The sequence below is a fragment of the Zootoca vivipara genome, chromosome 4 (genome assembly GCF_965207765.1).
Source record: "Zootoca vivipara chromosome 4, rZooViv2.hap1.1, whole genome shotgun sequence".
Taxonomy (NCBI): Eukaryota; Metazoa; Chordata; class Lepidosauria; order Squamata; family Lacertidae; genus Zootoca; species Zootoca vivipara.
Window position 1 is genome coordinate 100,757,490 of NC_142587.1, and position 24,946 is coordinate 100,782,435.

Consider the following 24,946-nt stretch of genomic DNA (forward strand, 5'->3'; position numbering starts at 1 on the left):
GAGGGCAAATTGAAAGAGAAATTTTATACCCCTGTGGGGTGGCCTCCTCAAATATTTTATTGTGGGGGGGTGGGGGGGGCAAACACACCACCTTTAAGAGTTGGCGTCTATTGTTCTTAGGAATGTCATTCGGAACTAAACTTAATAAAAAATAAAAAAAAGCCTCTGGTTTCATCAAGATTGAAATTCTAAATATCCTTTTAAGGAATGTGTAGGAATAATGCTGCCACGTCCAAAAGGCATCAAGTGGTGCTTCCGCACTCCTCTCTCAAGTGGTATGCGGGCACCCTGGCAACGTCACTAAGCGTAACGAACCAGGGGCGTAGAGTCTGCACTTCTCCACATACCACACGAGATAGATAATCCTCAGAGGCCAAGCCAGCCATGAGGAACATCTCCCATACATCACAACTTATTCATTCCTCAGAGGCCAAGCCAGCCATGAGGAACATCTTCACATACATCATAAGTTATTCATTTCTCAGGGGCACAAGTTACCCATGAGGGACAAGCATGCTATAGAGAAAAATAGGTCTGAGCATAAATGGGCATAAGTGTGTTCTGCTGAAATTATTGGATAATGCTAGATAGGTGTGCTGTAATGATTGGTTTATGGCTTGTGCATATGCATTTTCTATAACTAATAAATACGTGGTCACGAGAGAGCTCAGGGCTCTCATCCCACGACTGGTTGAATTCTATCAGTTGTCTGTCTTCCTTCACGAGAGCCCACCGCTTGTAATAAGCCTCGGTGCTACTACCTTCGCTGCTACATCGGCTGTTACAGGAATGTGTTTTTTTATGCAACCTCGGCAGCCAGAATTATACTGGCAAAAAAATGGAAATCTGACAAAATACCAGGTTTAATAGAATGGAGAATAAAGATGTTTAAATTTGCGGAGATGGGACAATTAACAGCATCAAACAGAGGATGTTCCAATCAAGCAATTAAGAAAGAGTAGGATTGTATTAAGGAATTCATGGTGAATATGGGTGCTGGTATAACTTCATAGCCGCAAGATAACACAAATTTGAGTAGGAATGATAGGATAAATAAATAGATAAAGTGAACAACGCAACAATAATAAATAGTACAGTAGGTAAAAGAAGATCGGACACGGAGAGAGGGAAGCGTGAGGGATGGGAGGGGGGAAGGGAAAAAGTTTTTTTCTTTAGGTTTGAATATATTGAATATATATTGTTTGTTTTTAACTTGGTTTCTTCTCTTGTTTTGTAACACTAAAGTTTTTAAATAAAGATTCTTAAAAAATGTTTCTCTGCAAAGAGGAAGGGGGGGGGAGAGTTGGCGCCAATTCCCTACATCTACAGGTCTAAGCATGGTTACAACATAGAAACACAACATAAAAACACAAAACACCAGATTTTAAAAGGGCATTAGATGTCAATCAGCCAAGGGCCTGGTTAAAAAGGTGCTGATTTGCCTGGCTCCTAAAGCTGTATAATGGTTTTTCTGACCTTTGTATGGATTCTTTTATATGAAGTGAGACTAGGGGTCAGGTTACTGCGTCACAGTTCTCTCAATGGAGGAGGCAGACTTCCTCTTTAGATCTCCCGTGGCCAATTCTATCAAATCAAAGCAAATTTATCAGTCCTTTTAATCACAGTGCCCAAAGTCCTCAAATTTTTAATCTGGAAGAATCCACCTCTCTTCACTGCCGGCTCGGAGCTTCGGTTCGCGAGGGTAACGAAGGCGCTCAAAAATGGCTCCAGCGACTACCACTCCACTCTCTCCGGGGCTTGTACTAGAGTGTACCGTCTCCCCTGTATGAATTCTTTGATGGGAAGTGAGATGGGAACTCATACTGAAGCTCTTTCCACATTCCACACACTGTTTTTTTTTTAAATATAATTTTTATTAGATTTTAACAAGGAATACAGAAAAAAAAAGAAAAAAGCACAAAAAAGAAAAATACAACAATCAAAAGAAAAAAAAGACAAAAAGAAAAAAGATTCAGGCTTCCTCATTTCCCCTTCTTGAGTTCTTATTGTTAAAAATAGTTCTTGCATTTTCCCATTCTAACTTCCCATTCTTTTTTCTAAGTTTCAACTTTTTCATTGCTATTATCCATTCTCCTTATACTTTGACCTCTTTTTTACTAACATCCTCTCTCCAAAATTACTATTATCTAACCCCTAATCTCTTTCCCTTACCCAAAAATATATAAAATTTGCATCCAAATCTTTTACCCATTTACTTCCACCCACACAACAAAGTTCCCACCCCCCCTTCCCTGAAGTCGAAGTCTCCAGATGTATCAGCCAGGTTCTTCATACAATCCTTAATACATTCCGAGATCAGACCATATTATATCAAACAATACCAAATAATCCAGAACCCCTCAACCCACCCCTAGTCTGTCCCATTCCAACTTTTGCCGAACTCTTGCCCCCCTCTTCTGTAATCCCATCACTTTATATCTTTGCACCTTTTCATCCTCTTTCTGCCCCCCAACTGTTTGCATCCTCCCCTCTCCCACCGGGGCGCTGATTTTCCCAGCCTCTTTTTTGGGGTGCTTTTTTGCTTTCACCCTCTCCTGTTTCACTTCTCTCACCAGTGAAACAGTATTTTCTCCTAATTTTCCTCCCTGTTCTACCCCTTCCACCAGTGGAACAGTGTTCTTCTCAGAAATTAAATCCATTAGTTCAGCATATTGTCCTTCAATATTGTCTTTCTCCTCTTCTAGGTTTTTTACATGCGTCACTCCAGCACAGTCCTGGTCTTCCAATCTTTTTTCTTCTCCCTTCTCCTGATTTTCTATTTCAATTGGTTCCTGTGTTTTAAAGTCAGAAACAAATGTCTCCACAGTCTCCTCTCTCAGGAAATTTACATCAAGCTTGGAGATACTCACTTGCTTAGTAAGTTCCAAAATTGTTGCCAATATTAAGTCCCACTGTGTGACTTCCTGTCCACTCTCTGGAACCTTCTCTCCTAGTCCTTTGTCTAAGACCTCCTCCATCTTTATGCAGACAGGCAGTGAAGTTTATGTTTTTGTCCAATATAAATGAAAAGTCAAAAAAAAAAGTCAGGAATCTAGTCCCACTTGGTCAAAATCACTCTCTTTACTCCTTCTTTTCCTCAGAGTCAATACTGAGCAGCCTCGAAGCAAAACAAATCTTCTTTCACTGATCTCAGTCTCTCACATTCAGCCAGACGCATTCCATTGTATTGTGACGTCATTCAGCAGACTGACTGATCCTTCCTTTGACCCGACTCCAGGCTCGCAGGGGGCTTTTCTCATGCTAAATCTCAGTCTTTTGCAGAGATAAATACACCGCTTACTTTTTCCTTTACTCTGCCTCAGGAAAAAGTTCTTTTTGCAGTATTTCTGGGTTTTCTAAGCTTACTGCGATCTTTAATTACTCAATTGGGGGGAGATGACTTCCCTTTTTAATCTCCGCCTCCCACTGCCAAATTCTTGTTCCGAATTGATTAATTTCAACTTACTTCGTCCAGATCATAACTTTTTCAGGAAGAATCCACCGCTTGCAGGCTGAAGGCTCGGAGCTTCGCTTCTTGGAGGTAACGATGGTATGCCTAAAATGGCTCCCGCGACTGCCACTCGGCTGACTCTCAGGAGCTCTTGCGGGCTTCCCGGGCAGCAGAGGAGTCGCTTCTGGAGCTCCGCCAGGCAAAATTTGCCCCCTGGATGCTCAACCAGGGGTATTTACGGGGATCCGCGTGCCCCTGCGGATTTCCCCCCCCCTCCGCGATGCCAGAAACCTCACAGCGTGAGGTTTCTGCGCCTCCATTCCAGCGCGGCAGACTGGAAGTCTCCACATTCCACACACTGATATGGTTTCTCCCCTGTATGAATTCTTTGATGGGAAGTCAGATCACAGCTCTGCCTGAAGCTCTTTCCACATTCCAAGTGCTGATATGGTTTCTCCCCTGTATGAATTCTTTGATGGGAAGTCAGATCACAGCTCTGCCTGAAGCTCTTTCCATATTCCACGCACTGATAGGGTTTCTCCCCTCAATGAATCCTTTGATGGGAAGTGAGAGAGGAGCTCTTACTGAAGCTCTTTCCACATTCCAAGCACTGATATGGTTTCTCCCCTGTATGAATTCTTTGATGGGAAGTAAGACTGTGGCTGTGACTGAAGCTCTTTCCACATTCCACACACTGATAGGGTTTCTCCCCTGTATGAATTCTTTGATGAGAAGTGAGATGGGAGCTCGTACTGAAGCTCTTTCCACATTCCACACACTGATAGGGTTTCTCCCCTGTATGAATTATTTGATGGGAAGTGAGACTGTGGCTGTGACTGAAGCTCTTTCCACATTCCCCACACTGATAGGGTTTCTCCCCTGTATGAATTCTTTGATGGGAAGTGAGATAGAAGCTCTGACTGAAGCTCTTTCCACATTCCACGCACTGATATGGTTTCTCCCCTGTATGAATTCTTTGATGGAAAGTGAGATTGTGGCTCTGACTGAAGCTCCTTCCACATTCGAAGCACTGATATGGTTTCTTTCCTGTATGAATTCTCTTATGCTTACTGAGAGAGGAGCTCTGACTGAAGCTCTTTCCACATTCCACACACTGATAGGGTTTCTGCCCTGTATGAATTCTTTGATGGGAAGTGAGATAGAAGCTCTGACTGAAGCTCTTTCCACATTCCAAACACTGATATGGTTTCTCCCCTGTATGAATTCTTTGATGAGAAGTGAGATGGGACCTCTGACTGAAGCTCTTTCCACATTCGAAGCACTGATAGGGTTTCTCCCCTGTATGAATTCTTTGATGGGGAGTGAGATCGCAGCTCCTTCGGAAGCTCTTTCCACATTCCACACACTGATATGGTTTCTCTCCTGTATGAATTCTTTGATGGAAAGTGAGAGAGGAGCTATCAGTGAAACTCTTTCCACATTCCACACACTGATACTGTTTGTCCCCTCTATGAATTCTTTGATGGGAAGTGAGACTGTCCTTCCTACTGAAGCTCTTTCCACATTCCAAGCACTGATAGGGTTTCTCCCCTGTATGAATTCTTTGATGGGAAATGAGTTTGGAGCTCTGACTGAAGCTCTTTCCACATTCCACACACTGATAAGCTTTCTCCCCTGTATGAATTCTTTGATGGGAAGTGACATTGTCGCTGTAACTGACGCTCTTTCCACATTCCATGCACCGATAGGGTTTCTCCCCTGTATGACTTATTTGATGGCAAGTGAGAGAGGAGCCATGACTGAAGCTCTTTCCACATTCTTCGCACTGATATGGTTTCTCCCCTGTATGAATTCTTTGATGGGAAGTGGAATGGGAGCTCTGACTGCAGCTTTCTCCACACTCCAAATTTTTACATGGGTTCTCCTCTCTGGGGATTCTGTCGTGGTCATCTTTGTTCTCGATTTCCAATTCATTACAATCTGCAATGGTGACAAAAAGGGATTAGAGCCTCAGGAATAAATGGAGAAGAACTGAAGGGAGTTGGTTGTGTGTTCATTACCTGTGTTATTTGTCATTAACCAACATATTTATTATTAGATTCTGATTAGTTGTTGAATGTTGCTTTGTTTGATATACAATAGTGGTCAAAATTGTGGAAGCCTTTTGGGAAAAAGTATATTTCAGAGGTGTGATGGCTCATAACACAACTTCTTTTGGAGTTATATTATATTATATTATATTATATTATATTATATTATAATATATAATATTATATTATAAAATTATATATCAATGGAAAGATAATTTAATACATAATGCAACCCAGAAAGTTTGTTCAATTACCCATATTCTATCAAACATTATAGCCAAATAACCAGAGAAAGGAAGCGAAACTTGCTTAGGTTGACTTTTGTCAGTGTGTTATGTGATTGCTATCAAATTGGTTGGTATTTTTTGTTCTTTCATTTAGTGAGGTTGTAAAACATAATAAAATTATAGAAATGGCACAAAGAGTTGACTGGTCACCCAGAAAGCGATGTAAAATAGTACTATTAAGTGAACAAAGCTACAGTTATGAAGAAGTTAGAAGAGATATTGGGGGGAAATTAACCAAAGGTGGCCTTTCTGTATTTTTGAAGATGTATAAGGAGACTCAGTCCCTACAAAATCAGACTGGTAAAGGCAGGGAAAGGTGCACAAAGGCAAGTGACTATCGAAGAATGGAGAGACTCTCCCTACATGACAGAAGAAAATCATCTGGGTGTAGACAAGATGACATGGCGCAGTGTAATATGAAGTTGAGTGCAAGGACTGGTCTAAATGTTATAGTTCTAAGGAAAAAGCCATTGTTATCTCTCAAGCAAAGGTTGAAAGGATTAAATCCATGATAACTGGACAGAGGAACAATGGGACAGTGTTATTTGGAGTGATGAGACCCAAATCTCCTTGCTTGGTAGTGATGGCATGAAATACACGAGGAGAAGAATCGGATAAGATTTACCTCCTACTTGCATTACACCGACCGTGAAACACCCAGGTAGTGTGAAGATCTGGGGTTGAATGGCAGTGTCAGAGGGCCTGATATGGCTACTCTAGAGTAACGACTCCAGCATGGTCTTTTAAGGCTTTTATTAAGTGCTGATTATTTACAGTGTTCAGAGCAGTAAAAATGCATCCTTAAGGTGAGGTGTCAGAACCTCCGAATGGCGATTGGCCCGTTTTCTTCCAGCACCAAAGCTTTGGCAGACCCAACCTCTTCCCCCTACGTTTGCGTCGCAATTCGGGAGTTGGGGGGATTGGCCTCCCCCCCCGTGCGTCCAACTTCCTGTCCCACCTGAGGCATGGGCTCCACAACCTTGCCTGAGCCTCGGACACCACTTCCTGACTCTCCGCTGGAGGCAGAGCTCTCCTTACTCTCTCCAGCGCTTGGGGATGGGCTGGAACTTAAGATGGGAGGGACTTCCCTGTATCCCTTGTCCCTCACATCCACCCCCCTCCCAGGCTCCTCCCCCCCCTCCCTAGGGGCTCTCTGCTTGCTGGGGACGAGTGAAACCCCAAGAAGTCTGTGGCATCCGAGCCTGTGGGTGTAAAAATTTCCCCCCAATCCGGTGATCTTTCCCCCTCCCGCTGAGAAGACGGGAATCCCAAGAAGTCAGTGGCGTCAGAGCTGGTGGGAGTAAAAATGTTCTGCCAGTCCTCTCCTGCCTCTGACGTCGTCGACCTCGGTGAAACCCACACCTCTTCTTCCGTATCCTCAAATTCCGCTTCCCATCTCCATGGAGAGCTGCTGCCTGCGATCCCTTCCTCCCGCCCCTCCCCCTCTTCCTCCCTTTCCATGTGCCAGGGCTTGGGCCTGTGGGGGAACAGGGCGTGGAACTCTTCTACTAAAAATTCCTCAGGTACTTCCGTGGCTGGTATCCACTCATTGTGGGACGGCGGAGTGTCCTCCCATGCTATCAGGTACTCCAGCCCTCTCACCGCTCTCCTTGAGTCTAAAATCTCAGTTGCCTCATTGAGCTGACGGGCGTTTCCCGTCTCCCCCCCTCCCTCTGGAGGCTGATCGCTGTCCCTGAACCTAGTACTTTCTCTGTACGGCGACAGCAGTGATCTATGAAACACTGGGTGCACTCTCATGTCCTCAGGCAGTGCTAGCCTGAAGGCTACCGGGTTGACCTGTTGCGTGACCGTGAAGGGGCCCAGCCTCCTGGGTGCTAACTTCTTGCATCGCCCCCTGGTGGGAAGACCTTCCGAGGATAACCAAACCTTGTCCCCCACCCTGATGACCTCTCCCGGTCGCCTGTGGCGATCTGCCCCCTTCTTGTACGCTTCCTTCGCCCTCTCCAAGTGTTCTCTGAGCTGCTGGTGCACCGTCTCCAGGTCCTCTGCCCAATCCTCTGCCTGTGGGCCCTCTTCCTCCTCCTCCCCCTCCCTCTCCGGGAAAGATCTGAGGTCGCGCCCGTAGTTGGCCTTAAAGGGCGACACCCCTGTGGAGACGTGCACCGCATTGTTGTAGGCAAATTCTGCCAGTGGCAGGCGATCCACCCAGTCCGTTTGCCTCTGGCTGACGTAACATCTCAGGTACTGCTGCAGAATGGCGTTGACCCGCTCCGCCTGTCCATTGGTCTGCGGGTGCCGAGCCGTAGACAAACTGACCTCCACCTGCAGGAGGTTCATTAGCCGCCGCCAGAACCTGGAAACAAATTGGCGGCCACGATCCGAAATAACTCTTAAAGGCAATCCATGCAGTCTGAATACGTGGTCAACAAACAGTTTGGCCGTCTCTTCTGCCGAGACCGCCCTGGCACACGGTATAAAGTGGCACATTTTGGACATGAGGTCCACCACCACCAACACTGCGGTCTTGCCCCTGGACGACGGCAGGTCTGTGATGAAGTCCATGGACACTACTTCCCACGGCCTGTGCGGTGTGGCTAAGGGCTCCAGCAAACCTGCTGGTGGCGCTCTGACCACCTTTGCTCGCTGGCAGGTGTCACAGCCCCTTACATAATCCCTCACATCCTCCCGCACCCCTGGCCACCAGAAGTGTCTCATAACTAGGTGAGTGGTTTTGTCCCTTCCGAAATGACCCGCCGTTGGGTTGTCGTGCATCTGCTTGAGGACCTTACCTCTCAGCTGTTTGGTGGGCAGGTACAGGGCTCCCCTGTAAAAAAGCAAACCCCTCCTTTCCTCAAAGTCTTTAGCCTGCTCCCTCCCCCCTCGCAGCTCTCTGAAGATGCGGGAGGCAAACTCATCTGCTGCCGTCAGTGCGGTGAGTTCTGCCTCGCTCACCACTGCTGCTCCGCAGGACCATGCTGATGGGGGGGAAATGTGCCTGGGCGCTGGTGGCAACTCCTGCTCCATGTACTCTGGTTTGCGGGAGAGGGCATCCGCCCTGACATTCTGCTCCCCCGGGATGTAGTGGATGGAGAAGTTGAAGTTCGAGAAGAACTCTGCCCACCGTATCTGTCGCTGGTTGAGCACCCTGGCCGTTCTCCAGAACTCCAGGTTCTTGTGGTCTGTGCACACCTGGATGGGGTGCTTGGCGCCCACCAGGAAGTGTCGCCAGTGCTGGAAAGCAGCGTGGATCGCAAGAAGTTCCCTATCAAACACCGTGTAGTTGCGTTCAGGCTGTGTCAGCTTCCTGGAGAAGAAGGCACAAGGTCTCCACTCTCTGTTGGCGTCCAGTTGCAACAGGATCGCTCCCAAAGCCCGGTCCGAAGCATCGGTCTCAATGCGTAGGGGCGCATCCTGCACTACGTGGAACAGGTTCTGGTCGGACGCGAACACCCTTTTGAGGCTTTCGAACGCTGCTTGCACCTCTGGCGTCCACCTGAACTTCTGCTTGCCTCTCAGGCAGTCCGTGATGGGAGCCGTAACCCGCGAGAAGTTCTTGATGAATTTCCTGTAGAAGTTGGCGAATCCTAGGAGGCGTTGGGCATCTTTGCGCGTCCTGGGGCTGTGCCAGTCCAGGATGGCCTGCACCTTGTCCTTGTCCATCGCCAGCCCCTTGTCTGACAGCTTGTAGCCCAGGAAGTCCACTTCCCTGGTGTGGAACTTGCACTTCTCCAGCTTCACATACAGGTGGTTCTCCTTCAGGCGTTGCAACACCTCCCTGACATCCTTCACATGTTGCACTGGGTCAGCGGAATAGATAAGGATGTCATCCAGGAAGACCAGGCAGTTCTTGAAGAGAAGGGACCCCAGGACGTGGTGCATGAAGGCCTGGAAGCATGCTGAGCCCCCTTGCAACCCGAAGGGCATCACCAGATATTCAAAAGAGCCCAGAGGCGTGAACATCGTGGTTTTCCACTCATCGCCTTCCCGGATCCTGATCAAGTTGTACGCCCCCCTCAGGTCTAGCTTGGTGAAAATCTTGCCCCTGCGTGCCGCTGTCAGGAGATCGTCCACTCTGGGCATGGGGAAAGCCACTGGCTCTGTCACTGAGTTGAGCCGTCTGAAATCCACCACAAGACGGCGCTGTTGCGTGTCTTTCTTGTCCACCCAGAAGACCGGGCTGCCTCCTGCTGCCTTGCTTTCTCTGATGAACCCCCGTTTGAGGTTCTTGTCTATGAACGCACGCAAATCCTCGAGTTCCTGATCTGACATGGCGTACAGCTTGGCTGGGGGTATCGTTGCCCCTGGTACCAGGTTGATCTGGCAGTCGAAAGACCTGTGTGGGGGTAGGTGGTCGGACAACGCTTCGCTGAAGACCTCCTGCAGGTCCCAGTACGGCTTGGGTATCGCCTCACCCCCTTTGACATGCATGGTGGCCACCGTGGCTATTGGAGGCCCCTCCCCTGGTTGGTGCTGCATGCAATGTTCCAGACAAAAGTCCGACCCAAACGTGATGCATCTCTGGTGCCAACTTATGGAGGGGTCGTGGCGCGCCAGCCAGCTCATTCCCAAAACGATGGGGGGGTCTGAGATGGTTGTGACGTTGAAAGCCAGTGTCTCTGAGTGCCTTCCCACCGTCATTCTCATGGGGGGGGGGGGTTGATGAGTGATGGCCCCTCCCAGCAACTCTCTGCCGTCAATGGTGGCTACGTGCAGGGGGAAATCCAGCTGCAGAAGCTGGATCTGGTGCTCTTCTGCAAAGTTTCTCGAGAAGAAGTTGGCTGAGGCACCACTGTCAATTAAGGCGAGGACAGTCAGGGGATAGCCATTTGGGAGCGTTAGCGTGACTTCTAGAACCACTCCTGCTCTGGGAGGGGTGGGCTGGCTCTGCTCCTCTCTGTGCGGGTGGGCGGGCTGGGGCTGTTGTCTGCTGACTGTGCCTGGCTGCTGCCCCTTGTCTCCTGCAGCCAGGCTGTCTCGTTTCCCTGCTGTGGTGCTGCTTCAGTGGGGGAAGGTACAACCGTTCCCGCCTTTCCTTGCCACTCTCTGCGATGAGGGCAGTCTCTGACGCGATGCCGGGGGGAGTTGCAGAGAAAGCAATTCCCGCCCCTTCCCTCCTTGCGTCTTGGCGCCGCCGGGGTTTGAAAAGCCCGCGCGCGCGCGCTCCACCGATCTCCATCGGTTCTGGCTCTGGGCTTGGTCTGGGCAGGTCTGGGGGTGGTCCCTGGGGTGGGGTTTGGTGATGTGGTCTGTCCTGGGAGCGTGGGAACCAAGGTTTTGCTGCGCGCGTCGCTTGTTTGTCATACCATCTGGATTCCTGTCTCACCCCCACCGCTAGCGCCGCTTTGCTTAACTCATCCATAGTCCGCGGTCTAGGACCTCTTGCCAGCTCATCCTTAACATCTGCATGCAAACCCAGGTAGAAGGCTGATTTCACTGGCTCACTTTGCAGATCCCACCCCAGTTTGTGCACCAGCATGGTGAATCTCGCCCAGTAGTCCCTCACTGTCGATTTTCCTTGTGTTAAGTTATGAAGCTCCTGTTTAGTGGCCTCCATTTCACTGTCACTAGCGTACATTATTTTTAAAGCTTCTAGAAATAATTTTGCGTTCTTCATGCAAGGATTTTTTTGCGCGATGAGTGGTCTTACCCATTCCCGGGCGGCCCCCGTCAAATGCTCTATGATAAAGGAGACTCTGTGCGCGTCATCTGGGAATTCTGCTGCATGCAATTCCAGCGCATAATTTATTTCTGTCTCGAATCCTAGGTACTCCCTAGGGTCGCCGCTAAACTTGGTGACTAGGCTCTGTCCCCTTCTCACTTGGACTAGCTGCGGCTGGGGCGCCCCCCCACCTCTAGCGGCTTTCTCCTCTTCCAACTTTTTCTGCAGGTCCAATACCATCACCCTTAGCTGTTTCTCAGTCTCCTCTTTTGTCCTCACCTGGTCCACCAGCTTGTTCAGCTCCTCCTGCGCCCCTCGCGCTTCCTCCTGAGCGGCATGCAATTGCTGCTGTGCCTGCGCTGTGAGGTTCCGTAGCTCCTGCTTCGCTGCTTCGGCCTCCAGCCTCCACTGCTCAGCCTCTTGAGCGCTCATCGCTGCACTCCAAAGTAGCCAAAAAAAGATTCGGAGGTTGCTGTCAGAGGGCCTGATATGGCTACTCTAGAGTAACGACTCCAGCATGGTCTTTTAAGGCTTTTATTAAGTGCTGATTATTTACAGTGTTCAGAGCAGTAAAAATGCATCCTTAAGGTGAGGTGTCAGAACCTCCGAATGGCGATTGGCGCGTTTTCTTCCAGCACCAAAGCTTTGGCAGACCCAACCTCTTCCCCCTACGTTTGCGTCGCAATTCGGGAGTTGGGGGGATTGGCCTCCCCCCCGTGCGTCCAACTTCCTGTCCCACCTGAGGCATGGGCTCCACAACCTTGCCTGAGCCTCGGACACCACTTCCTGACTCTCCGCTGGAGGCAGAGCTCTCCTTACTCTCTCCAGCGCTTGGGGATGGGCTGGAACTTAAGATGGGAGGGACTTCCCTGTATCCCTTGTCCCTCACAGGCAGCAAAAGGTGTGGGCAGAAATTTGTGTCATTAATGGGAATGTAAATGCCCCAAAATGCATAAATGAAACACTTGAGCCCAAACTGAAGTGTTTCACAGGTGATCTTTTCACAGATACTGAAGTATTTATATATATTTATAAAAATATTAATTTATTAATTTATTTTCCATTTTATCAGGATTCAGCCCCATGTTATGTTGCTGCTGTGTGCAAAAGGTGCTTTCAATATAATCCTATTCCACTGCTGGAATGGCCTGGGAACAGCCCAAACTTTAACCCAATTGAAAATCTATGGAGCCGACTAAAGAAACTTGTTAGTCAGAAGCAACCCAGCAATAAAGCCCAATTAACAGAGGCAACTATTCAGTCTTGGTTTCACATTCTTACAGCTGCAGAACTAAAAACTTGGTTCACTTCACAGGAAGGCGTTGTAAGGCCGTAATTAAAGCTAAAGGTCACCAATGGTTACCAAAGGTTTCATGTTTTTTCTTTATGACTGCTGTTCCAATAAATACTCAGTCATACTTCCACTTGGATCGCTGTAGAAGATGGTTGAAAATTCCTTCTCTCCGACCCCCACGGGCTTATTTACGAGGCTGTAGAGGGGAGTATGCAGCCTCCCGAAGTCTCCCCAGGGTATGGGGACATGCAGTCTCACCTGGAGTTGCCCACTACCAGCTTCGACTTCAGAAGGAGGAAGAACCTGGGGGCTCTGGGTGGAAAGCCCCCGTGGGAGTTTCGATCCCCCGGACGCCAACCTCTATGAGCGAAAACAGGCTCCATGACAAGAGAAAGATTGGGTATAAGTCATGGACATGCTTCAGACAAGGAAAGAAGATTTATACTGCGAAACTCAGCCACTGAGAAAACAAAAGATAACAGAGGAATGAAGAGCTGAAAAGGGTATGTAGCAGAACTGAGGGCGGAGCGAGAATTTTATAATATTTTTATTGTGCTTCATAATCTACTCAACAAAACTCCCGCCTGAAGAACCATGAACAATATTAACAAAGCAAGCGAGAGTGGAAAGTGGGAAAATTATTGAATATAGTTTTATTAAATATATAAATTATGCGAATTGAAAACATAAATAATCAAAGTATGTACTCGTGGGTTTGCTTGGAATGCGGCTAAAGATTCCTCAAGATGTGGACATTAAAGAGAAGCTAGCTCATTAGCGGCTGGAAACTTGTCAATGAACTTTTGAGTTATGATGCAGCTATAAATTATAGTCCACCATAATGGAGACAAAGCCGCCTACATATTTGTCAAAGGGGGGAGAGAGCCATAAATAAGACATTAGATGTGTGTTTATAGGTTTGATCTGACAGCTCTCCCCCTGGAAAGGCTATATGGAGTAGCGATCTGGGGCGGTCTGGAGGCAACATCACATTTATGGGGACTGCTCTAAGATGGCTGCGGCTGGCTGTAAGAAAGATCTTTGGATTTTTGGACGGACTTTTCAAGATACCAGCGTGTGAAGAGACAGTGTTAATATATATAGAAATCATAGGCATAATTTCACACAGAAACATATATGGTTTGGTCAAACTCGCTTGCTTGAAAAAACTCAGGGACTTGAAAGAAGACGGAAGGATTTCAATCGAGTATTAGATAAGATCAGGACTTGATTGATTAGAAAGCACTAAATATAAGAGAACTGGGCTTTATGAGTCTGAAGTATGGGAAGTCAAATTTAAATTTGTGCAATTCGGTAGAAGATTTGGATTAATTGTTTAATTGATATTTGTATAATTTGTATAATTTGAAAATGGATTAGATGTTGAAATTGGAAAATCTAATAAAAATGTTAAATAAATAAATACTCTGTCATAAAAGCTATTACATTACTGTCAGGGGGCTCCCATAGGGTCCGTGGGAGGAGGTAGGGGACAGATCGGGTTACAGGGATCCGAAGCCGCTCCTCTCCAGCAGCACCTCTTCCAGCCAAAGAAGCAGCGATACATGCAATGAGGAGGAAGGGGAAATGGTCAGCTCGGAAGGGAGAGGGGTCACGGAGGCTAGCTTGGAGCCCCTGCACCACCTTGGGCAGGAGGGCTCAGAAAGGGAGGCGCTACCTCTGCCCACCCAGGTGCGCAGAGAGGTCAAGCGCAAGGAGGGGAGGCCGGCGCTTTGGGGTCTCCAAGTTCTTATGCTGGGGGAGGAGCTGGAAGCGGGCACTCCCAGATTCTGCGAGTGAGTAGATCAGGGATCCCCAAACTGCGGCCCTCCAGATGCTTTGGCCTACAACTCCCATGATCCCTAGCTAACAGGACCAGTGGTCGGGGAAGATGGGAATTGTAGTCCAAAACATCTGGTGGGCCAAAGTTTGGGGATGCCTGGAGTAGATGGACATGTTTTTGTAGCTCTGCACTGTAAATAGTTTGGCACCAATAAAACTGCAAAAGACAGTTCGAAGCCTGGCGTCGTTACTCGTGAGTAACCACCACACGCCCTTACAATTACATTCTTCATTAAAATAAAAAAATTCCTTCAGTAGCACCTTAAAGACCAACTAAGTTTTTATTTTGGTATGAGCTTTCGTGTGCATGCACACTTCTTCAGATACAGTGAAATGGAAGTTTCCAGGCACTTATGTAGAGAAGGGGTGGGGAGGGGTGGGGATGGGGAGGGGGGATCACTCAGAAGGGTGGTGGAAATGGGTGATTGACTGACTGATAGCTGTTGATGACCGCAAACGACTGCAAATGGTTTTGCATGAAAAAGCAAGGGTTGAGATGGCTGAAGATCGCTTATCATGTATAATGAGATAAGAACCCGATATCTCTGTTCAAACCAGGTCCCTCCATGGTTTTGAGCTTGGTGATAAGTTGCAATTCAGCAACTTCTCTTTCCAGTCTATTTCTGAAATTCTTTTGTAGTAAGACAGCTACTTTGAGATCTTGTATAGAATGTCCTGGGAGATTGAAGTGTTCTCCTACTGGTTTTTCTGTCTTCTGGTTCCTGATGTCAGATTTATGTCCATTTATCCTTTGGCGTAGGGTTTGGCCTGTTTGTCCAATATAGAGAGCTGAAGGGCACTGTTGGCATTTGATGGCATACACAATGTTAGAGGATGAGCAATTAAATAGTCCTGAGATGGTATGTTGGATGTTGTTGGGGCCAGTAATGGTGTTGTCTGGGTGTATGTGGCAGCAAAGTTGGCATCTGGGTTTATTGCAGGCTCTGGTACCAGTGTCCATGTTAAGTCTGGTGGTTGTATTATTGTGGGTGAGGAGTTGTTTAAGATTGGGTGGCTGTCTGTAGGCAATGAAAGGTCTTCCTCCCAGAGCTTGAGAAAGGGAGCGGTCATTGTCCAGGAGAGGCTGTAGATCTCTGATGATGCGTTGTACTGTTTTAGCTTGGGAGCTGTATGTGATGACTAGTGGTGTTCTGTTATTTTCTTTTTTGGGTCTGTCTTGCAGCAGGTTCTCTCTAGGTATCTGTCTGGCTCTGTTGATCTGTAGTTTAACTTCATCAGGTGGATATTTTAGTTCTAAAAAGGTTTGCTGTAGATCTCTTAGGTGAGATTCTCTGTCTGTAGAGTTGGAACAGATGCGGTTGTAACGTAAGGCCTGGCTGTATACGATGGATTGTTTGGTATGTTTGGGATGGTAGCTAGAAGCATGTAGATATGTTTGTCGGTCAGTTGGTTTTCTGTATAAGGTGGTGTCTATACGTCCATCCTGTATTTTTATAGTAGTGTCCAAAAAATGTATTTCTTGCATAGATTGGTTCATTGTTAGGTTGATGGTGGGGTGAAAGTCATTGAATGTCTGGTGGAAGGTTTCCAGGGTCTGTTGTCCATGTGTCCAGATAATAAAAATATCGTCAATGTATCGCAGGTACAGGAGAGGTTTGAGTGGGTAGGAGTTAAGGAAACGTTGTTCTAAATCTGCCATGAAGATGTTGGCATACTGTGGGGCCATGCGGGTGCCCATGGCTGTGCCGCTGATCTGGAGGAACAGGTCATCACCAAATTTGAAGTGGTTGTGGGTAAGGACAAAGTGGCAGAGTTTGGTAGCAAAGTCCGCTGTGGTTTTATCTGAAATGGTGTTCCTTATGGCTTGTAAACCATCATTGTGTGGGATGTTGGTGTATAGAGATTCCACATCCATAGTGGCTAGTATAGTATTGTTAGGAAGATTGTTCAAATATTGTATTTTCCTCAGAAAATCTGTGGTGTCACGTACGTAGCTGGGAGCACTGATAGCATATGGTTTCAGAACAGAGTCCATATAGCCGGAAACACCCACTGTAATGGTGCCAATACCTGAGATGATGGGGCGTCCTGGGTTTCCTGGTTTGTGTATTTTGGGTAGAAGATAGAAAGTTCCTGGCCGAGGTTCCGCTGGTGTGTTTGTGAGGATCTGTTCTTGGATGTGTAGGGGTCACATCCAAGATCAACAGAGCCAGACAGATACCTAGAGAGAACCTGCTGCAAGACAGACCCAAAAAAGAAAATAACAGAACACCACTAGTCATCACATACAGCTCCCAAGCTAAAACAGTACAACGCATCATCAGAGATCTACAGCCTCTCCTGGACAATGACCGCTCCCTTTCTCAAGCTCTGGGAGGAAGACCTTTCATTGCCTACAGACAGCCACCCAATCTTAAACAACTCCTCACCCACAATAATACAACCACCAGACTTAACATGGACACTGGTACCAGAGCCTGCAATAAACCCAGACGCCAACTTTGCTGCCACATACACCCAGACAACACCATTACTGGCCCCAACAACATCCAACATACCATCTCAGGACTATTTAATTGCTCATCCTCTAACATTGTGTATGCCATCAAATGCCAACAGTGCCCTTCAGCTCTCTATATTGGACAAACAGGCCAAACCCTACGCCAAAGGATAAATGGACATAAATCTGACATCAGGAACCAGAAGACAGAAAAACCAGTAGGAGAACACTTCAATCTCCCAGGACATTCTATACAAGATCTCAAAGTAGCTGTCTTACTACAAAAGAATTTCAGAAATAGACTGGAAAGAGAAGTTGCTGAATTGCAACTTATCACCAAGCTCAAAACCATGGAGGGACCTGGTTTGAACAGAGATATCGGGTTCTTATCTCATTATACATGATAAGCGATCTTCAGCCATCTCAACCCTTGCTTTTTCATGCAAAACCATTTGCAGTCGTTTGCGGTCATCAACAGCTATCAGTCAGTCAATCACCCATTTCCACCACCCTTCTGAGTGATCCCCCCTCCCCATCCCCACCCCTCCCCACCCCTTCTCTACATAAGTGCCTGGAAACTTCCATTTCACTGTATCTGAAGAAGTGTGCATGCACACGAAAGCTCATACCAAAATAAAAACTTAGTTGGTCTTTAAGGTGCTACTGAAGGAATTTTTTTATTTTACTTCGATCCAGACCAACACGGCTACCTACCTGTAACCATTCTTCATTAAATTATCTTTCCATTGATACATCATTTTATGGTACAACTCCACACAAAACCGGTGTTATGAGCCATCAAACCTCAGAAATAAACTTTTCACAAAAGGTTTCCACAATTTTGGCTGCTAGGATAAGTTGTTCATTTTTAAGTTAATGTTCTTTTTATATGGGATCAGATCATTATTATTTATGTTTCATGTTTATATATGTGTTGGAATCCGCCCAGAGTGGCTGGGTCAAGCCAGCCAGGTGGGCACACTATAAATAAAAAATATTATTATTACTACAGTGGTACCTCGATTTAAGAACAGTCCTGTTCTGGAAAAGATTAAGTTTGTAAACCGAGGTATCGCTGTATTATTATCATCATCATCATCATCATCACTGCTATCACGACCTGAGATTCAATAAGCCTAGCTCTTCTCTGGGATGGATTTTGTTTGGCCCAGTCATGGCATCCCCTCCATCTCCAATGTCAGTCATCTCTTTGGTCAACCCAAGACGGACAGGAGCAAAAACAAAAACAGAAAACCTGAAGCTACTTATCTTTCCTAACAATCCTGAGAGTGACATTTAAGATGGCCTGGGCAGTTTAGACCAGCCCAATCGTGGTAGAAAAATAAATTGAGGAAGATGGTTTAAAGAAAAAGCTGTAATTTACTGTTTATTGTGGGGGTGTTAGGTTCCCAGGTGTTATGGGGGGTGCTGTTGAGCTCTGTGAAAATATAGGAGGTATTTTTTGAATTCCCAGGCAGATATGACGATCCCACAGGGAGCCTTACCAAGAGAGGCCACAATCCCACTATTCTCCTCCATGACGTCCTTATGCAGAGCTCTCTGGTCAGGATCCAGCAACGCCCACTCCTCGTCCTTGAAATGAATAGCGACATCTTCAAGGCACACTGGACCCTAAAAGAAGAAGGGAAATGTCCTCCTCTGAGACAGCATCAATATGATTTGCTACACAATGCTCTGTTGTTTCCTTCCTGTTAATTGAGGTATTGTTTCAATAGGATTGCATTGCTGCCCATTTTATTTATGGATGCTTATTTTATTCTGAGTTTTAATTATGGGTGTTCATCTTTGTGCAAATAGGTGGTACTCCACCTTGTGATTTTCAAGTCATTCTGCCTACGCAAGCATTCCAGCTTGCCTGATGGAAGGATCCACTTTCTCCCCTCCTCGTGAGCTGTTCTGGGAAGTTCCCTCCCAATGCCCTAGAGTCAAATTCCAGAGTTCATGGGGGCATGGAGAGGGGGAGGAATGGGGGGCAGGCCCCATTTTGCAGCGGATGGGGCTGGTGGCTCCACCTTATCCTGACTCACCTCTGCCTCTCGACCTCCCTCCTCCCACTTGCCTCCTTCCTCTTCTGCCTCCGATTCTAGACTGCATTCTGCCACAGAGTCTCCCAGCTCTTCTCAGGCGTCTCCCTCTTCCCCCTCTGACCGCCCATCCTTCTTCTACCTCCACTTCTTGGGCTCTGAGCCATCTTCCCTTCCTGGCCAGGGGAGTCCTGGGCTGGTGCTTCCCAGGACTCCCCTGAGTGCCTGCAGGTCCTGTCCCTGCCTCTTTTCTTTTCACCTTTTAATAAGGTTGCCAGACTCAATAGAGGACAGGACATCTGTGCCTTTAATTGCCCTGCTCTCTTTTGAGTCTGGAAACCTTAAAGAGAAACCAGCAGACCCTTTGTTTAATTTCCAAGCAATAGAGGAATCCTGTCCCCTATTGAGTCTGGCAATCCTACTTGTCCACCAGGTTTCTCTTACGCACAGCAACCCAGGCCTTGTGGGCGGGGAGGGGGGGGTTGCAGTGATTTTTAGGAAGTCATTAGTCTGTACCAGGCGTCCTATTGGGAAGACCCAGTTTTCTGAGTGCATGTTCTGGACATTGGGCAATAGGGGCAGTACAGGATTCCTCTGGTGTACTGACCTCCCCACTGCAGCAAGGATTCCCTGCCCGAGCTGTTTCAGATCGTGGTGGGTGTTCTCCTGGAGACACCTAGTATGGTTGTCTTAGGGGATTTTAATATCCATGCCAACACAACCTTACAAGGGGCCACTCAGATTTCGTGGAAAGCGTGGCCTCAATGGGGTTGTCCCTGAATAAGTCTGGCCCGACTCATAGCCGCGGACATGCCTTGGACCTGGTGTTCAAGCCGATTCCCTGGTGGCCCGCTGGAATATGGAGTTAACCAGGGCTATTGACTGTTTGGCTCCAAAGCACCCTCTCCGATTGCATGGAGCCCGGGCAGCCCCATGGTTTTCCCCGGATCTGAGGGAAATGAAACAATCGCTGAGACAGCTAGAGTGCCGGTGGCGGATAACTCGTTCTGAAGCTGCCCGGACACAGGTTAGCTCAATGTCAAGCCTACCAAGTGGTGGTAGCGACGGCGAAGAAGACTTTCTTCACCGCTTCTATTGCATCTGCAGAAAACAGCAGCAGGAGACTTTTTCAGGTGGTTTGCAATATAGTGGAACCACCTGCGCCATCGGGGCCCAGTTTGGGCCACATGATCTTCTGCAATTATTTTGCAAAGTTTTTTGCAGATAAAATCGCTCAGATTCGGGAAGAGGTAGACTCCACCGTGGGAGCAGGGCCAGGGCGGGAGAGTGCTAGAGTCCTGTCTAGTCCAGTTGTGTGGGATCAATTCCAATCTTTTACCTCCGAGGATGTGGACAGGCTGCTTGGATGAGTGAAACCAACCACCTGTCTCCTTGACCCTTGCCCATCCTAGCTTATAAAAGCTAGCCAGGAAGGGCTGGGCGATGGGCTCCACAGGGTGGTGAATGCCTCTCTCTGTGAGGGAGCCTTCCCACAACCGCTGAAAGAGGCGGTCATTAAACCGCTTCTTAAAAAAACATCTTTAGATGCGGCCAATATGGCCAACTATCGCCCAGTCTCAAATCTTCCATTCTTGGGCAAGGTGATTGAGCGAGTGGTTGCTGAACAACTCCAGGCACGCCTGGAAGAAGCGGACCATTTGGATCCCTTGATTCAGGCCTCATCATGGGACTGAAACTGCCTTGGTCGCACTGGTTGATGATCTCCGGCAGGCTAGGGATGAAGGTGAGAGCTGTTTCCTAGTTCTGCTGGATCTCTCAGCAGCTTTTGACACCATCGACCATAACATCCTTCTGGACCGTCTAGAGGGTTTGGGAGCTAGGGGCACTGTCATACAGTGGTTCCGCTCCTTCCTCCTGGGCCGTGTTCAGAAAGTGGTGGTGCTGGGGGGGATGAGTGTTCAGACCCCTGGGCTCTCACTTGTGGGGTGCCTCAGGGTTCCATCCTCTCCCCCATGCTTTTCAACATCTACATGCAGCCGCTGGGAGAGATCATCAGGGGGTTTGGGCTGGGTGTTCATCAGTATGTGGATGATACCCAGCTCTACCTCTCTTTCAAATCAGAACCAGTGAAGGCGGTGAAGGTCCTATGTGAGTGCTTGGAGGCGGTTGGAGGATGGATGGCGGCTAACAGATTGAGGTTGAATCCCGACAAGACAGAAGTACTGTTTGTGGGGGACAGGAGGCGGGCAGGTGTGGAGGACTCCCTGGTCCTGAATGGGGTAACTGTGCCCCTGAAGGACCAGGTGCGCAGCCTGGGAATCATTTTGGACTCACAGCTGTCCATGGAGGCGCAGGTCAATTCTGTGTCCAGGGCAGCTGTTTATCAGCTCCATCTGGTATGGAGGCTGAGACCCTACCTGCCCGCAGACTGTCTCGCCAGAGTGGTGCATGCTCTAGTTATCTCTCGCTTGGACTACTGCAATGCGCTCTACATGTGGCTACCTTTGAAGGTGACCCGGAAACTACAACTAATCCAGAATGCGGCAGCTAGACTGGTGACTGGGAGCGGCCGCCAAGACCACATAACACCAGTCCTGAAAGACCTACATTGGCTCCCAGTACGTTTCCGAGCACAATTCAAAGTGTTGGTGCTGACCTTTAAAGCCCTAAAGAAAGACAGGAGGGGGTGGGAGGGGGGAAGGGGTTCTTTTTATTCGCATTTATTTCCATAGACTCGCATAGCTATAGGCAATGGTTATGATTTATAAGACTTGATGTATTTGTGTTATACTGTTGCCATATGTGCTTTTGCTCTATGCCATATTTTAAATTGATTAATAAACTTGCTTTTTAAAAAAATTTAAAAAATAAAGCCCTAAATGGCCTCGGTCCAGTATACCTGAAGGAGCGTCTCCTCCCCCATCGTTCTGCCCGGACACTGAGGTCCAGCTCCAAGGGCCTTCTGGCGGTTCCCTCGCTACGAGAAGCCAAGTTGCAGGGAACCAGGCAGAGGGCCTTCTTGGTAGTGGCACCCATCCGGTGGAATGCCCTCCCATCAAAGAGAACAACAACTACCAGACTTTTAGAAGACATCTGAAGGCAGCCCTGTTTAGGGAAGCTTTTAATGTTTAATAGATTATTGAATTTTAACATTTTGCTGAAAGCCACCCAGAGTGGCTGGAGAAACTCAGCCAGATGGGAAGGGTATAAATATATAAATAAATAAATATTCCTGGTTCCCTGGCTGCCTCCTCCCACCATTCCTCTGTGCCCAAGCAGTCCATGACATTGCTCCAGCCCTTGGCCTTTGACCCCACAAGGCAGCTTCCCCTGACCTGATCTGGTTCCACAGCCGCTGCTTCCCTTCTGCCCCCAAGAAAAGATGGATCAGGAGGTCTTGCCAGCATCATTCTGTCACCTGCAAGAGAGAAAAGGTAAACAGGATGCCAGCAGTGCCTGCTTCTCTCACAGGTGAAACAGGACATCTCTAACTACAGATGGGCCTTTGAGAAATCCTTACCCGCTGAGAGCATTTGGACATTTGTGCCCATTCAAATACATCTCCCCTCCTCTGGACCCTTGTTCCCAACTGTCTCCCCCCAAAAACAAGAGGAAAAGAACCCTCAGATGAGTTGGAAAAAGAACAGAATGAGACCAAATGGAGAAAAACCACCTTCCTCCTTACCCAGTGGCCTCTCTCTGGTGTCCAACGGAGGCCTCTCTGCCTCACAGGAATCCAGGTCCATTTCTGCAAAATGATCCTTTCCCTGAAAAAGAAACAAGGATTCAAAACAGAGAATGGGGAGAAATATTAGAAAGAGAATGACAAAGATTTGAAGGGTGTGAGATCTCATTCCATGGATTCTTTCCCAGAAAGCAAATGGGCCATCAGCAGACCATTATGGGATGTTCTCTGTCCTGTTTGGAGCCCCTTGGGAGCATCCAGAGGAAAGTCTCTCTCACCTGCTTTTTCTCTTCCTGCTTTTTCTCCTCTGTCTGACTCAGGAGGAAACCTTCGGCCAGGGCCACCGCCTGGGAACAGGTCTCCGCTCCACATTCCCTCACCCAGCTCTCCATCTCCGGGGGAAGGACAGCCAGGAACTGCTCCAAGATCACCAGGTCCAGCATCTCAGCTTTCGTGTGCCTTTCTGGCTTCAGCCACTGGTGGCAAAAGTGGTAGAGTCGGCTGCAAACCTCTCGGGGTCCTTTGGCCTCCTGGCAGCAGAACAGCCTCAACTGCTGGCTTTGCACCTCTGAGCGGAGGGCGTCCTCCTCACCCAGGATCTTCTGCACTGGGCTTTCCCAGAATCCCCCACTGCTCCCAGTTTGGTTGGCATGGCCTCTTATGGTTGCAGGGCCAGCTGAATCTCGCTCTTCCATCTGTGCTCTCAGGAAGCCTCTAAGAGATCGGAAGGAACCCTTTGGTCTTCTGCCAAGTTCTGTCCGTCTTAACGAGAAGCTCTAGGAAATCCTACAAAGCAAATACATTGTTCTGTTACAGAATTTGTAGGACAGGGGAAAATAATGGTTCCCTGAGCAAGCATGGATGAGTCTTACTGGGAACCAGGGCTGGACTGCCCCACATCCCAGACCATGAGCTATCTTTCTGAAAAGAAAGAGGATGAGGAAGAGGGGAAGACATAAGTCTCTAGCCTCCTAGCAATGCAAAATGTGGAGGCAACTGAAGGGATTTCTGGGAGATTAATCAGCCTGGATTCTGCTGCCTTCCAGTCAATGCATGAAGTCAGAACCGAATGATAAGGGAATCATTTGTATCTTGTGAGAAATGGATGATTGGCTCTAGTGGGGGTCCTCACCTGGGGGTCCTCAGGAGTTGCCCCAAACCCCACCCCACCCCCCTGCTTCTGTCTCCTTTTCTTGCACTTGGACTCTCTGCCGCTCTCAAGACAGACTCCTGGGGTGGGGTCCCTGTTTCTTTGCTCTGAGGGCCAGGTATGCATCTGGCCAACCCCCTGAGGGCCAAGTGGATGGGGCCAAAGACATCTCCCTTGAAATTTAGGCGGGCAATTTATTATTATTAATATTATTATTATTAACAACACAGCCATTGATGCCAAGGTCCCTGGAGGCTCAGTGAGTAGCAGCGCCCATTTCCGGCTCAGCTGGTTTTCCAGCAACAATCCCTTTGGGACAGAGAGGATGTGGTCCTGGGATGCCATGCTCTGGGTGCGAGGGGATTGCTGCAGTGGCCTCCGTGTGGAGCTGCCCTTGGAGATGAATGGGAAACTGGTCTGCAATGCAGCAGCCAGACTATGGGCTGGGATCCCTCTCCTTATTCCTGGCCTTTCTCTCCCACCTTTCCTCCCTCCCTCCTCCAAGTGGGTATTTTAATAGAGGGGGGGGCTAGTCCACCTCCTCGTCCAGCTTTGGAAAACCATTTGCACGTGTTTCCTCTGTTGTGCAATGACGCTGAGCGACGTCACACAGAGTTAAAGTCCTAGGGAAGAAGAGAGATTTGGTGGGAGTTTGGGATCCTCTGATCTCCAGGAAGGGGAGCCTTGCAGGAAGGGGGGTCTTTGTTCAGGAGGCCCTTGCTCCTCCCTGGCAGGACCCTCTCCTCCGTGACTTGGCTTTGTCGTCGTCCCCCCCGGCACCCTCCCCTGCTGCAGCCCTGGGACCCCCCCTCTCCCCACTGCACCCTCTGGGGGGGGGAGAGAGGAGACTCACCAGATCATCCCAGAAGGGAGGGGACAGTGATGCAGCCCTTGCAGGAAAGACACCAAAGCAGGAAAGTACTGGGGAGGGAGGGGCCTTGGCTCCGGAGGACCTGGGAATCCCCCTTGCTTCCTGTCCTCTCTAGGAAGGCAGCTCGGTTCCCTTTAACCCTTGCAAAGCCGAGCTCTCCGAGCTTAGCCCTCTCTCGCTTGGCAGAACCTCTGTTTTTATTATTTTTTATGGATTGGGGGGGGGGCC

At 48.2% G+C, this 24,946-nt stretch overlaps 1 protein-coding gene across 1 annotated transcript; it reads right to left on the reverse strand.

The window, feature by feature from the left end:
• Nucleotides 1-847: 847 nt before the first annotated feature.
• LOC132592058 (uncharacterized) lies at nt 848-24,849 on the reverse strand. Its single transcript, XM_060274127.2, has 6 exons — nt 24,701-24,849; nt 22,976-23,483; nt 22,698-22,779; nt 22,348-22,430; nt 18,512-18,638; nt 848-5,392 (listed from the first exon to the last, which is right to left on the reverse strand). The coding sequence occupies exons 2-6, from the start codon at nt 23,390-23,392 to the stop codon at nt 3,996-3,998; spliced, it is 2,106 nt and encodes a 701-aa protein (XP_060130110.1). The 5' UTR covers nt 23,393-23,483; nt 24,701-24,849; the 3' UTR covers nt 848-3,995.
• Between the last annotated feature and the right edge of the window lie 97 nt (nt 24,850-24,946).